Source organism: Magnolia sinica, chromosome 13, assembly GCF_029962835.1.
Source record: "Magnolia sinica isolate HGM2019 chromosome 13, MsV1, whole genome shotgun sequence".
Taxonomy (NCBI): Eukaryota; Viridiplantae; Streptophyta; class Magnoliopsida; order Magnoliales; family Magnoliaceae; genus Magnolia; species Magnolia sinica.
The window spans coordinates 18,310,569-18,325,151 of record NC_080585.1 but is presented as its reverse complement, the minus strand read 5'-3'; the positions used below and the strand labels follow the sequence as shown (position 1 = coordinate 18,325,151).

General features: G+C 39.5%; 1 protein-coding gene across 1 annotated transcript; it reads left to right on the top strand.

Moving 5' to 3' along the window:
- The first annotated feature begins 3,835 nt into the window (after nucleotides 1–3,835).
- Nucleotides 3,836–10,985, top strand: LOC131223057 (D-amino-acid transaminase, chloroplastic-like). Its single transcript, XM_058218343.1, has 5 exons — nucleotides 3,836–4,153; nucleotides 6,055–6,104; nucleotides 8,158–8,336; nucleotides 8,997–9,670; nucleotides 10,636–10,985. The coding sequence occupies exons 1-5, from the start codon at nucleotides 3,943–3,945 to the stop codon at nucleotides 10,728–10,730; spliced, it is 1,209 nt and encodes a 402-aa protein (XP_058074326.1). The 5' UTR covers nucleotides 3,836–3,942; the 3' UTR covers nucleotides 10,731–10,985.
- The last annotated feature ends 3,598 nt before the right edge of the window (nucleotides 10,986–14,583 follow it).

The window sequence follows — 14,583 nt, the reverse complement described above, 5'->3', positions numbered from 1 at the left end:
CGTAATGGATGGGTTGGATTTGTAAACCACATCTCGGTGGGCCCAAAAAATGATTATGAATGTTTTAATGGTGCACGGCCCCTCCCCACTTCTGTATGTGGTGTGGCCCACACAAGTCACGGATTGAGCTAATTTTTGAGACCTAGGCCCACGATGGAATGGTGCATCTGACTGATGGGGTAGATGTTCGAAACACATCACGGTGGGGCCCACACAGCTCGACCTCATGGGACGGACTCGTGAGGTCGAGCGCATAGTACTTTTTCCTATATATATATATATATATATATATATATATTGCATTCAATTAATTGTTGAAAAATAATCTTAGATACAAATATGTACAGTTAAACCACTGAAATTCTATTAAAAAATAATTCTTAGACTACAAAAAAACATAATTTTCCACCATATCTTAAAAAAAATGAAAAAAATAATGTCAAGGCAAAAGTCCTTTAACGACAGACCATGTTCCGTCGCAAAAGAAACTAAAAATCTTCGTGTAGGCGGGAATTTGCAACCGAATATTATTTTGTTGCAAAATCAAACTTTGCGACGGATTTAGTCCGTTTCCAATTTACGACAGACCACTATCCCTAGTAAATTAGATTTTAGCGATGGATTTTGCTCCACAATTTTCAAGATAGGTGGAATTAGCGACGGACTTTACCATTAGCGACGGATTAAATTCGTCGTTAAATCAAGCGATTTTTGTCACAAATAAAGTCCGTCAGAAAATCCATTGCAAATTGACAATTTTAGGCACCATGGAACAAATGCCGTCTGAATGTCTGACACACATCATAGTGGGGCTGATAAAGCTCGAACTCATAGTGTTAGGGCGCGTTGTATAATACCAAAACTACCCAAGTTGCCATCACACACATAAAGACCATAAAACCACACTAATCCTACTCCAATGCTATAATAGTTTGAAATTTTGATAATGACTTCAACATTGTCTTATTTTCAAGTCTTGCTTACGCTTTCATTACATAAGCTTTTTTTTTTAGGAGATCAAACTTTTTTTGTACTTGATGCTTTGACAAAGATATTCGCCACTTGATTATTTTTTGACATGTATTAACTCATCTTGTGTAATCCCAACTTTCTCACGAATGGAGTGATTGTGGACCTCTGTCGATTTCATTCAGGTGTGGAACTTCATATTTCATGCTATTATAATTGAGCTAATACTATCACTCATAATAATGCTATTATAATTGAGCTAATACTATCACTCATAATAATCAACTTTTTCTCCGAAGTCTTTTACTAGTAGTATTAATCACATACCAGCTATAACATCACAGCTCGATATTCAGAATTTGTATGATAGTGAGTTGATTTTTACACTTCAGAAACTATGATTGAAACTTAAAAACTGATGTTATACTGACGTTGAGTGAAGTAGAGATGGGTCTTGAGTTGGAACATATGGTTATTGATGTCATTTAGTAGCAGATGATCCCTTCAATTAGTAACATATTGGAGCATATGGCCACTGATGACTTCATTTTGTAGTAGATGATGTAAACTCTATTTGCAGAATTGAAAGGATTGTTTAGTGCATCAAAGATGGGAATCGAAATCTAAAATTCGTACTTGATTGGCGTCGCCATCGCTATAGTAATGATGCCGCACTCTTCGGCACCTTATATCTTTTAGAGAAGCGACGGGATTGGATGAAAATGCTTCAATGTGTATAGGCTTGGGAATTCAATTATGCTTTTATATTTACTGAGGATAAAGAATTTGTAACTCATTGAAACTCCTTCCTTTTAGACTCCACACGAATTTATGATTCGTAATCTATATAAAACATTGTGTAACATAGTTATAGCACACTATCTCGTACACAATTTTAGATAAATTATAACCTTATGGGTCCACTTGTATGCCTGATCACATCATCCAACTCTGAGAGAAATCCATATCATTGATAAATAAGACCCACCTTATAGAATTTTTACATACAATCCCTTGTTTCAGGGACAATTTGTATCCATAAAAAATGATAAAAAGAGAAAAAAAGCAATCGGGTCCATGGGCTATAAAAACCCAATGGATCTTTAAGATACAAGGAAAACCAGAGAGGGAGAAAACATTCATATCTGAACGGCATTTCCAACAGCACTACTACGACCTTCATCTCCACCCAATCTAAACATTGCTAATACATGTATTTTGACTCCGACCATCGGTTGTCTATTGTTTTCCACGGTGCTGCATGTTGGCGGGAAAGAAAGTACGTGCTACAAGTTGCGGACGCGGATTGCGTCCTACCCCCTCCCGGACGGTAGTCCGTCCCGGCAGGGCTCTATGAGGCCCACCATGATGTAAGTGTTTTATCCACACCATTCAATGCTTTTTTCAGATAATTTTAATACATGAACTAAGAAATAAGGCAGGTCAAAGGCTCAAGTGAACCACAAAGTGGGGATTGAACGTCCACCATTAAAAACTTCTTGGGAGCCGGAGAAGTTTCTGATCAAGCTGATATTTGTGTTTTCACTTCATCCATGTCTATATGACCTTATGAATAGGTTGTATGGTAAAACAAACATCACGTTGGCCCTTAGAAAGGTTTCAACGGTGGTTGTCATTATCAGTGTAGGTTCCTTGGGTGTGGTCCATTTAAGCTTTCGACTTGCCTCATTTTTTGGTTCACTTATTAAAATTATCTGAAAAATTCATTGAACGGCGTCGATAAAACACTTACATCACAGTGGGCCCCACAGAGCCCCACCCGGACGGATGCGTCCACAAGTTGCGGTATACATTCCCTCTCAGTACCTGCGTATCATCCATCATGGACTGCCAGAGTATAAAGGGTTTTTTGTCATTTGCAAAACTGCATGTCATTGTCAGTACCGATTTTGTATCACACTCATTCTGTCATTCATTCATTTTGAGAAATTATTTTAAGTCATGAGACAAACAAATAAGATAGATTCAAAGCTCAAGTGGACCCACATAGAAAACAGTAGAAATTGAACGGGCACCATAAAAAACTGCTTGGGACACACAAGTTTTTAATCAATAAGATAATTGTGTTGTGTTTTCCCCTCACTCATGCCTATATTAACTTATTAACTGGTCGTATCTCAAATAAACATCATGGTGAGCCTTAGACAGGTTCCAGTGGTGGGTGTGACTGTCCCTGCTGTTTTCTGTGGTGGGGTCTACTTGAGCTTTGGATCAATATTAACTCATGAATTTATATGATCTCTTCAAATGAATGGATGGCTTGAATATAACACATCCATCATTAGTAGGGCTCACAGAACTGATGAATCTGGCTATTCAACCCGTAAGTAGGCGTCCGTCCTGTACGTGAACTGCGGCACACGTGCCGATGCATCACACTCACGAGAGATCTGTATTCCTCGGCCGTCAGAGATAAATGTAAAATATAAGCTGTTGGAGGTTCTCATTCCAACCGTCCATTGTCCTCATGCAAGTACTGCTCACCTGATGATTCGGTCGGCGTGATTTACAGGTACGTGGGCCCAACTAATGATTGGTCGTGATCTTGAACATCTTCTAATAGATGTAAATTATAGGTTGTCAGAGCTTATCTTTTCAACCGTTCATTTTCCTCACATAGGTTATCCCTGGCTTGATTTAAGGGTCAGGAATGTCCGATGTGGCCCCGTTGGCACATATGTTGCGTATCAACTCTCAGAACAGATCTATCACGCGCGTTCAATTAAAAAGCACATGTAGCCCACCAGATGGGCGGTGAGGATTCTCACACGTGTTCATTTTGGCACGTGCGAGAGCTCTTATTACTGTTTCAACCGATATTTGAATATCGGATTAAGAAATATTTTAGTACTTTTTAACTTTGTTTTTTTCGAGCCGTTGACATACTCGAGAGTAGAGAAGGCTCTCAGTCTGCAGAAGGAACTGCTTCCGAGCTCTCGAAGATCTCCTCTCATGGCTTCTTCCCCGATGTTTCTGCAAAAACCCATCTCGGAAAACCTGGTTTTTGCAAATCTCGACGGATCTTCGATTGTATCGAACCGTGTCGGGCGGAATATAGGATTTTCTGGCGTGTCGTATCGGGTTTCGCGGTTCCCGGCCGATGGAAGATTGTCGAGGAGAACGAAAGCTGTTGGGATTTCTGATCAAACAGGAAATTTGACAGGTGGGTTTTATTTTTCTCTGTTTCCTGAATTTTGATTTCTTTATTCTTCTTCTTCTTCTTTTCTTGTTTGTGATGGGTAGATTGGATTGATTGAGAAAAGAGGGGAAATTTTCTAGCTTTCTTTATTTGATTTTTCTTTTCAATGGTTTTTTTTTTCGATTTTATTTTTAATGGGTTTCTGAATTTATTGAGAAAATGAAGATTGCATGGCATTGAATAGCTTTAATCAAGCAAGGTGCAGTTCCCTCAGGTGCTGCAACTTATTGATCCGACGCAGTTTGGCTGGTGACCCCAACACCAGCTAGCTAGCTGATGGTGTCAAAGCTCTGTGGGCCCCACCATGATGTATGTGTTTTATCCACGCCGTCCATCCATTTTTCCAGCTCATTTTATGGCGTGAACCCAAAATTGAAGCATATCCAAAGCTCAAGTGGACTACACCGCAGAAAACAGTGAGGATAATTATGTCCACCGTTGAAACCTTCCTAGGGCCCACAGTGATGTTTACTTGCCATCCAACCTGTTCATAAGGTCACACAGATCTGGATGAAGGGAAAACACAAATATCAGCTTGATTCAAAACTTCTGTGGCCCTCAACGGTAAGCATTCAATCCCCACTGTTTCCTGTGGTGTGGTCCCCTTGAGCTTTGGATCTGCCTCATTTTTGGACTCATGCCCTATAATGAGCTGGAAAAATGGGTGGATGGCGAGGATAATAAAACACAAACATCATGGTGGAGCCCACAGATCTTTGACACTTGCAAGTTTGCTGGTGTTGGTGTCACCAGCCAAACTGCGTCCTTATCGATTAAATGCTTAGTGTACTTGAAGATCATAGTGTACTTGAAGATCGTCCAATTCATGGGCCTCAATATGCAAAGAGAAAAAGTTCGATACTCTAAAGAGTGTGATGGATGATACACATTCACTTAGAATTTCATATGTGGGCAGACAGTTCAAATTAAACTTTCCAGATTATGGGTTCCCTTTTAGATGTATGATGAACCTAAAATTATGGTTATTCAACTAACTGTCAGATCGGTGGATGTGCATTGGACGGTTAAAAACGAAAAATATCCAATTGTCCTATTTCAACAAACAAGTGTCCATGAATCAAAGGTTGGGATTTCTCAACATGTCCAAATCAATCGGTTTAAGTTGAGTTCATATGTGCTGTGTACAAATTCTGTCTGCCTGCATATTGTCTTACTCTTCCAGAGTTATCAAATAACTCTCAATATGCAAAACCCATGACCAGAAAATCAGACTGATTGGACAATCATAGCCATTCATATGGTGATCATCCAGCGGATGATTAAAATGGAGATGGTCAGTGGTTACAAATTGAATGAGCGAATTCAGAAGCTTAAGATGGTCCTAGCAGTGTGATATTCGGGCAATGCTTCATCAGTTATACAGCCTACAATTTGGCCGAGCAAAGCGTTCAAGCATGACATGGGCATTGTGGATGTGTTGATGCACCTCAGTGAGGTGCAGCTTGCTGGATTGCACCTGGACTGTCCATTAGGTCCAGCCTACAATTAATGGGTCATCATGAAAACACACTGATCGAGCAACTCTAGCCTTCTGATCAATGGTCATTAAAATGGACGGTCAAGATTGTTATAGCAAATGGGTCCAACTAACAATTTAAATCATTGATTTGTTGGGGTCCTGACTATCTTGTCCATAGATGGAAAATGGATGGCTATCAAAAATATGGTCAATGCCAGGTGGAGTAGAATCATTGGATTGGTTTTTTTTTTTTTTTCCTTGCGTATTGGTCCATGAAGTGTGGGTTTGAAACTAATCAGCAATGAGTGGACTGTTCATTGATCCTTACGCAACTGGGAGCACTATAAGTTGGTTTTTTTTAGACTAACGCACGTGTTTGTTGCAGATGTAAAACACATCAATATATCTGATATTCCTCTTCTGACTTCTTTGGAGGTATATTTTTTACACCAATTCTCTCTGTTTTTATTTATTTTTCTGTATCAATGATTTCTAGATTGTCATACATAAATTTCTTGCTTGGTGTTCTTTAACTTAGATTTCTCTAAGCCCAAGGTTGTAATCTTTTGCTTTTTTAGGTGTTTCAAAACAAAGGAAAACTCCTCTCTTGTGTTTTTGAGTGTTTCGAAACAAGGATAAACCGCCTCTAAATTCTAGTTCCACATTGGATAGGGTGACTCCCTAAACCTTTGTGTGTTACCTAAGGGCCTTGAACCCCTTCTAGAGTGTGCTAGTGTGCTTGTAGCAGGTTGTGCAGGGTTGGTTTTTCACACGCATGCGCTAAGCCGGGTCACTCTTGACCGTTTTAGCTTTGTGGTCTATATATATGCATGTGAGGTTTAGATGCAAATAAATAAATAAAACTTTCAGTCTCTCTCCTCTATGAGCAAATAATCCTCCAACTCGTCCATTGGCTTGATTTGGTAGTGCAATGAAAGTAAAGAATAACCTGGTGGTGTTCACCGCCTATACATTGTATCTAACATTTCCATCGACTTCATCTGTACAGACTACTGTATTGATTGTTGACCATTTGTTCTTTGCCAACTGTCATCATCATCTAAGCCTTATGCCAACTAATTGGGGTTAACATGATAAAAGTTGTGGCAAAAGTTATTAGCCTACTATAAAAAAAGAAGAAAGAAAAAAAAAGAAAGGATAGTGAAGATCCAATGGCTTTGAATGCCTCCATGAAAATCATGAACTAAAGCTGGTTAGGTTGGACTGATTCAATGGAACTAATTTCCAATGATGGCAACAAAAGGTTTTGTTCTTGTTTACATCATGGAAGTTGGTATGCATGTGAACCGAACGGTGCCTTGATCGTGAATTGAAACCCAAATCCTCTCTACTCCTTGAAAAGGTGGAAAGAGGATAATTATACGTGCAAAAATCATAATTTTAACTTGATGGCCGATCACATCTACAACATCTACTATGATGATCGTGTGGCCGGAGAACTTTTGAAAGATCTAGATAGACCATACAGAACTGATGAGAGAGAGAGAGAGAGAGAGAGAGAGAGAGAGAGAGAGAGAGAGAGAGAGAGAGAGAGAGAGGTCAACCTCTAGGATGGATCGGATGTTGTACTCCTGTGACACATTGAGACTTATGAGCTACTTGGATAGTAACTTTATCATTTGACTAGTTGTGTGAGGCCTTCCTTTTTATAAGTGTTTGTATACTTCCGTGTATGATTAACTCATGAGTTCATGACTGGCAACATATGAGGTTTGAGCTTCTTTAAACCATAGTTGCTGCCAAAAACATATTGTTTTTTGCCCTTTATTTTTGCATCATGTGTTCTTCATGGAGAGATGAACCTTTTGGGTGGATTGGATGTTGTACTCCCATGACAATTTGAGAATTATGAGATAGTTGGATGCTAACTTCATTGTCCGACTAGTAGCATGTGAGAGCTCCCTCTTTATAAATGCATGTATAGTTCATTGTATGATTAATTCATGACTGATGCTGTGTGCTTCTTTAAACCACATTTCCTACCAAAAACATCATTGTTGTTGACCCTTTATTGTTCTTTCCAAGTTTCCAAGTCCATTTTCTTGTGTGGGCATGTGAGTGTTGTTGATGTGGGCCTCTGCCATGGATGATTCCAGAGCCTAGGTAAAGGAGGAATCTTGATGTCCAGCGGGCAGCCGATTATAAAACTTTTGCCAATCTACCACTGTAGACGAATTCTTCAAGAATGTTGCATGTGCAAGCTTTGGCTCTTTGAACTGGATTTCTGCATTCACATTTTCTTTGCCATTGGAACCTCAGATGCTAAAATTCAGATGATCATATACTAATTATTAAAACAGTTTTCCAAAATCTTTATGTCGTCTGACCAACAATGATATATTTCCTCTTTTTTTTGAGTTCTCTAATTTAGTTTTATTTTCCGTTTTCACTAGAATGCATTGTAGTCGTGCTGATTCCTTGAAGCAGACATCATTTTTGAAATATCTTTCATTTGATGAATGCGAAGGTTTTGGAAAGGCTAAAATCTACCCAAGAAAAGAGAAAGGGTAAGCAGCATTTCCTGGCCATGTATTCGAGCATCTTTGGAGGAATTACAACTGATCCTGCAGCCATGGTGATTCCCATGGATGATCACATGGTCCACAGAGGGCATGGTGTTTTCGATACTGCAGCTATAATGGATGGGTGAGAAAATTACATTCAGAGTTGCTGTGTTTGGCTCCAACAAACGTGTTACTGTCTAAGCTACAATTTGAATCCATTCGAAACCTGTATGAAAATTTCCTATGTATTTTTTTGGAGGTCTCCATCATAGAGCACATGAGTATTTGGATCATGTAACTTGAGTGGAAATCTTTCACCATGAAGCCAATGACTTTTTGTGCTTTTTTAATGCATTCTTCATGGTCAGGTATCTCTACCATCCAAACCAAATGAAGAGCTTCTTGAGCAGATTTAGTGGTTGAGAAAGAAGGGACTTCGCTCATTGCCATCCATCTTCCATGAGAGACGAAGTGAGCTCATATGTGCAAGATCTGAGCTGTTCATCAGGATGGCTCTGCTACGTGTTGAATGTGGACTATTGGTCAATTTTATTGATCTTCCATTTCTTTTGTACATGTGTAGCCCACCCGAGAGCCAGATTGGCCTGACCTTTGGGCCCTGGAATCTAAATGGTGGGACCCATCTGATGAGCAGCATGGATCTCACACGCATGTGCCACATTGGCATTTGCGAGCTGTGCCAAACCCGTAGCAGAGCCCATATTCTTTTGCTTCTCTTCAACAGATGCCAGTTATTGGTCAATCATTAATTTAGCTTCCTCCATTGTTTTTGCTTGTTCAGATATCTTTATGAGTTAGACCAACATATCAACCGCTTCTTAAGGTCTGCGTCCATGGCAAAAATCAGCCACCCTTTTGATCAGTCAAGCATAAGAAGCATCCTTATACAAACAGTAACTGCATCAAAATGCCAGCAAGGATCGTTACGGTATTGGCTCTCTGCGGGGCCTGGCGATTTCCAGCTGTCTCCATTAGGCTGTCATACACCTGCTCTATATGCTGTTGTGATCCAAGACCTATCTCCACCAGATCGGAAAGGCATTAAAGTAATAACTTCAAGCATCCCAATAAAGTCGCGGCAGTTTGCAATCATGAAGAGCGTAAATTACCTCCCTAATGTGCTGTCGAAGATGGAAGCTGAAGAAAACGGAGGATTTGCGGCAATTTGGTTAGATGATGAAGGGTATGTTGCTGAGGGGCCCAACATGAACGTTGCGTTTGTGACAGCGGAAAAGGAGCTGGTGATGCCAAATTTTGATAAAATTCTAAGTGGATGCACCGCGAAAAGAGTGTTGGATCTTGCAGAAAGGCTAGTGAAGGAGGGGGAACTTAATGGAATTAGAGTAGGAAATGTGACTGTGGAGGAAGGGAAGATGGCTGATGAGATGATGCTTATTGGGAGTGGGATTCTTGTGCGCTCTGTCTTGCAATGGGATGACCAAGTCATTGGCAATGGTATGCTTCTATGAACTTCTCAAAACTGTAGTTGTATAGTGTATTGTTTGTAAAGGGTCCTGCACATCAGCAAACATGCTGTTTGCTGAGGCACATTATCCCGTACAGGTGGCCACATGTTTCAGTGATCCAAACCACTGATTTGATGGGAAATAATGTAGATTGGGGATTCCCCACAAATCTCCCAGAAATTTTAGATCATAGCCCATCAATGTTTTGCCTTTTCAGTTTAAGGAGAACTATTGACTCAGACTCCAGTTCAGCTTCGACTCAGACTCCATCCATCATCAACTCAGGATTGAGTTTTGAGTTTTTTCAGTAAAATTTATGTATCTGCTTGGCCGGATTTTGAGGATTATCAAAATACCCTCAAACAAGATAACTTGAACTGCTGAAAGAGATGCTGCAATGAGTTTCTTTTATTTTGCAGTTTCAGTGTAGAGAGAAAAAAAATCAATTTTGGAAGTACAATTTCCTCAACTTTGTTAGGCTGTGCTATCCTTCACTGTTTTAAACTAACTGGTTTGGTATTTTTTGACATTTTCCTTGCACTGCAGTACAAGTTTGCTTTCCTTGCTTACTAATCCGTGGACTTTTTCATCCTCCCTTTTGGACAGATTTTTTTTTTTTTTTTTTTTTTTTTAAGGGGGGGGGGGTAAGAACCCTCCAAGAATTTTTATAACCCCGCCTGCATGCAATTTCAAATTGTGTTGAAGTTCATCTTGTTATCTCTTATAAAAACCCAATTGTCATAGTGGAGTGGTTTAGCAAAAATCACCCAATAGATGATTTTTAAGCATTGTGTTGTCTCAACCCAAGTTGGAATCTTCTGACATTCTTCAATTTCCACATGATGATGTTGACAAGGTGATGATGACAACGATGAGAACTAGTGATGATTGTAGCATCTTCATAGAAATCTACGAAGTGTTTCCGATATTTTACAATATTCTCTTCTTTTGTAGGCAAAGAAGGATCCGTGGCTAAGGCTCTTCTGAATCTCATCCTTGAGGACATGAAATCGGGTCCCACCACAGTTCGGGCACCGGTTCCGTATTAAGCCCTCTTGCTTTATTTCTTCCTTTATCTCTTTCAAGCAATGAAAAGCCAGCGACTAGAAAATGACACCTCATGGCTTCTAAAACAGCTCCATACCGATGAGTCACGGTGCTCGACCTTGAGCTGTCTCATTCTCAAAAGACCTTTTTTAACTTTGTTATGAAAATAAGCCATTGACATTGAAATGCTTATGGTATTGCCTTCCATTACTTCAATTGCATTACCATGTATTTGAAAACAATCTCATGTTAGCTGAGTGTGAGTGTTGGGTATCAACTGCATTAAGGAATGGTTTCAGTAGTCCTACGAATCCCAAATTCCCATGATTTAGATATCATTCAAGCTTTCTTTTTCCATTGCCTACTATTGTCATCGTCGTCGTCATTGTCGTTATGAAGCCTTATGCCAACTAATTGGGGATCGGCTACGTGAATCTTGTTCCACCATTTCCTCTCTATCAAGGACCAGCTTGAAATGTCAGATTGTCAGGATTCTTAAGAAAAGGATGTGGCAATGAGAGTGCAAAACTCCCATGGGCTGAGTTGAGCATGCCTACTGTGTTGTTATTACTATTATATAAAGGCATTATGGGGTTCTTAAGGCATAAGAATCCTGTTGGGAACAGTCCATAATAGTGGGACCCTGGTCAGGCACTGATGTCCCGCCATGACAAGGGATGACCAAAATGTCTTCCAGATATGAAGATCCTTTCCTTTAAATCACTAGAATACGAATAGAAAATTAAGAAAAAAATACAACTTCAATCTTAAAAAACCAAAGATTGGATGGATACAATCTCCCAATCTAGAGTGTTTTTGGGTCACCCCCCATTGAACTGATGCCATCAGATCATAGTTTAAAAACTCTACCCGACTCCATATCCAGCTGAGTCAAGTTGACTCGATTCAACTCAACTCAATATCTAATAATTAAACTAGGAATATCATTCTGCTAACTTATTGATTTTGATCAACCTATCTGATAGACTATTAGATAGCGCTTGATTGTAATTGATGTATATAATATAAAAAGTGCATTGCACCTGTGGGAGTTTTGTGCTTTCAGTGTCAGTCCACAGCCCAGATAAAGGAGGGGTGTTCAAGTTGGTTGCCGACATGCCACAACTTCAAACATGTATCCAAATAATATGAAAAAAAGAATTCATATAACTGACCCCAATTAATTAGCATAAGGCTTAGACGATGATGATGAATATCTAAATAGTATAAACATAAAAATGTAATCTGAAAGACAAAAAATAGCATGTGGTCAATTCGTAGATCTTGTTTGCTAACTTCCCATTAGTTGCATTTTATTTTTGTTATTCAGCGTCTTAACTGAGCGACTCTGTTTGAATCGTGTCAAGCCAACTCAACAAGTCTGAATTGAGTCAAACTCGTCATCGAGTTTCACAGTGACTTGGCTCGATTTCTGGTTTGAGTCAGGTCACCATGTTTTAGAACTATGACTCATATGGGCCCCACTTGCACGGGACGTCCATATCAAGATGCCATAACATCTCAAAATGCATTCCGTCCCCATAATTCCTCTGTTGTGGATAAGACGATCCAACGTCATTGTCAATCTGCATAAACTATGTGGCATTTGATGGCACCAATGAGATTATTCATAAGCTAACGAAGAATCTGATTTCATGAGTCTGCCAACCATGCATTCCATTGAATAAAAAGAGATGCCGCCTTTTGTTATTTTCACCCTACTTTCCATACAAAAAGATATTCCATGAGCATTTAAAAATACTAAAGAAGTAAAGATGTGTGTAGTTTATGTTCATTATATGTATGAAACCTTTCCCAACTTAAGTAGAATAACCTTTGTAGATAAAGCTAAGCATTTGAGAACAAAAGCTTGTAATTTTCCATGATGGGACATGGGTCCATGATGCCCAACTTGAGTTAGGTGCAGGTTTAGTGCCTATTTGGATTCGGGCTATGGGTGCGACTCGGACAAGTTGACTCAAATTCGGCACTCCCTACTAGGACAAACTTAAGGTTTTGACCGGATTGTATACCTTTGTGTCTGGCTATGTATATGGATTCCCTTCTCTTGACGGGGAAGAAGCTGCAGTGGCACGTCATGAACTAGCTACCAACTGAGCTCTCATAGATGTAGTATTAAATTGACGATGGGTGCTAGACGTTTAAAGAAGACCTGACCCCTTGTTATCGGCAGCAAACGGGCTAGCTCTGCTCTGTCCCAGGCTCGTACTGGGTCAGAGCAAGATGTCTGGTTTTTCATTCATTTCATATAGGATGAAAAATGAATCCATCTGAAGGGCACGGAGCCCCGTGATGGGCCTAGCTAGCAATCCATGACATCTTGTCCGAGCTAGCTGATAATGGACATGCGATTCTGACTAGTTTCATCCCTTGTTTATCAAACACCCTTAAACATCGAATTGATAGATTGGTACAGGGGAGGAACTATAAGAATATGTCCATGTATGACACGTCATATTTTTTTTGGTGTTCGAAGATTGATGGTGGCGTGTATGTACATGTTGTTGTGCGCAACCCTCTTCACATTAGGCGCGGAGGCAACCTTAAAATGAATCAAACAAGCAAATAGAAAAATGAAAAGGACGAGCAATCATAGAGAGCACGGTGATTTACGTGGAGAAATCCTTGTGGGAAAAAACCATGGCACAAAGCGACAAAATCCACTATTAAAACAAAGTTACAATAAATGAAAGCAATTTATAGATTTAAACACTAGAGTAGAAAATCCTAACTCCCCTTCCTCTAAACCCTAGAAATGTTTTTTTTTTTTTTTTTCCTTCTTTGAACTATCATAATTGCGTATTAATAAGCCCTTATATAGTATTACACACGAATTAGGAAACAACTCGCGCAAAATCGCAAATTTATGCATTTTGTAAATAGAACCTTCAATAGGATTGAGAACCATCGATGGCCTGTCGATACGATCGAAGGACTCTACAAAATTGTCCAGCGAGTAAATCGAGATTTTGGGGATTTTCTCAATAGGATCAAGTCAGGGTTCGATTCAATCAAATACCCCGTTTCATCATAGATTAAAGGCACTTGTTTTCAACAATCTCCACAGTGGCTTTAATCTTCATGATCTATTACTCCAAATTGCATCATCCACCTTTAATTGTCTCTACCATAGTAAAACCATCATTGCCTTTTGTGCACACTCCGTCTTTATTCAAATCTTTGTTAAGCTCAAAGAAGTTGAATAAAACTTAAATTTCTTTTAAAAAACCACTTTTGTAAGCACGTTGGTTGGATTTTTACTAGTATGAATCTTTTCAGGGGTAACATCACCTTCCTCTAGCATCTACCAGATAAAGTAGTGACGCACATCAATGTGTTTGGTCCGCGAGTGATAAACTGAGTTTTTTGTCAAGTTGATAGTGCACTCGCTGTCACAGTGCATTGGCACGACTTCCTGTTAAAGCCCTAACTCATTCATCATTCCCCTCAACCAAGACGCCTCTTTGATTACTTTTATCACCATAATGTATTTAGCTTTGGTTGTGGAAAGAGCAACCGCGAACTAAAGCTTCGATATCCAACTGATAACTCCACCCAATAACAAGAATGAGTAATCGGAAGCTGATCTTTTATTATCCACGTTTCCAATATAATCGGTGTCCACATAGCCTACTAGTTTCTTCTCAGACTCACTGAGGAACTCTCATTAAACTTGATGTCATGGCTAATTGTAATATTCCATGTGACCCAATCATGCAACATGTATCATTTCACTCTATCATCATAGCCAACAAATGTACACTTTTTAACCCTTTAGTCTAGTTTATCTCTCTCAACTGACCGTACATGAGAGTAAGCATCACAGCCAAATAC

Coding starts and splice junctions, on each gene's coding strand:
- LOC131223057 (XM_058218343.1), top strand. CDS start 3,943: ATGGCTTCTTCCCCGATGTTTCTGCAAAAACCCATCTCGGAAAACCTG. Junction 8,337..8,996: donor ACTGCAGCTATAATGGATGG/GTGAGAAAATTA, acceptor TTGCTTGTTCAG/ATATCTTTATGAGTTAGACC. Junction 9,671..10,635: donor TGACCAAGTCATTGGCAATG/GTATGCTTCTAT, acceptor CTTCTTTTGTAG/GCAAAGAAGGATCCGTGGCT.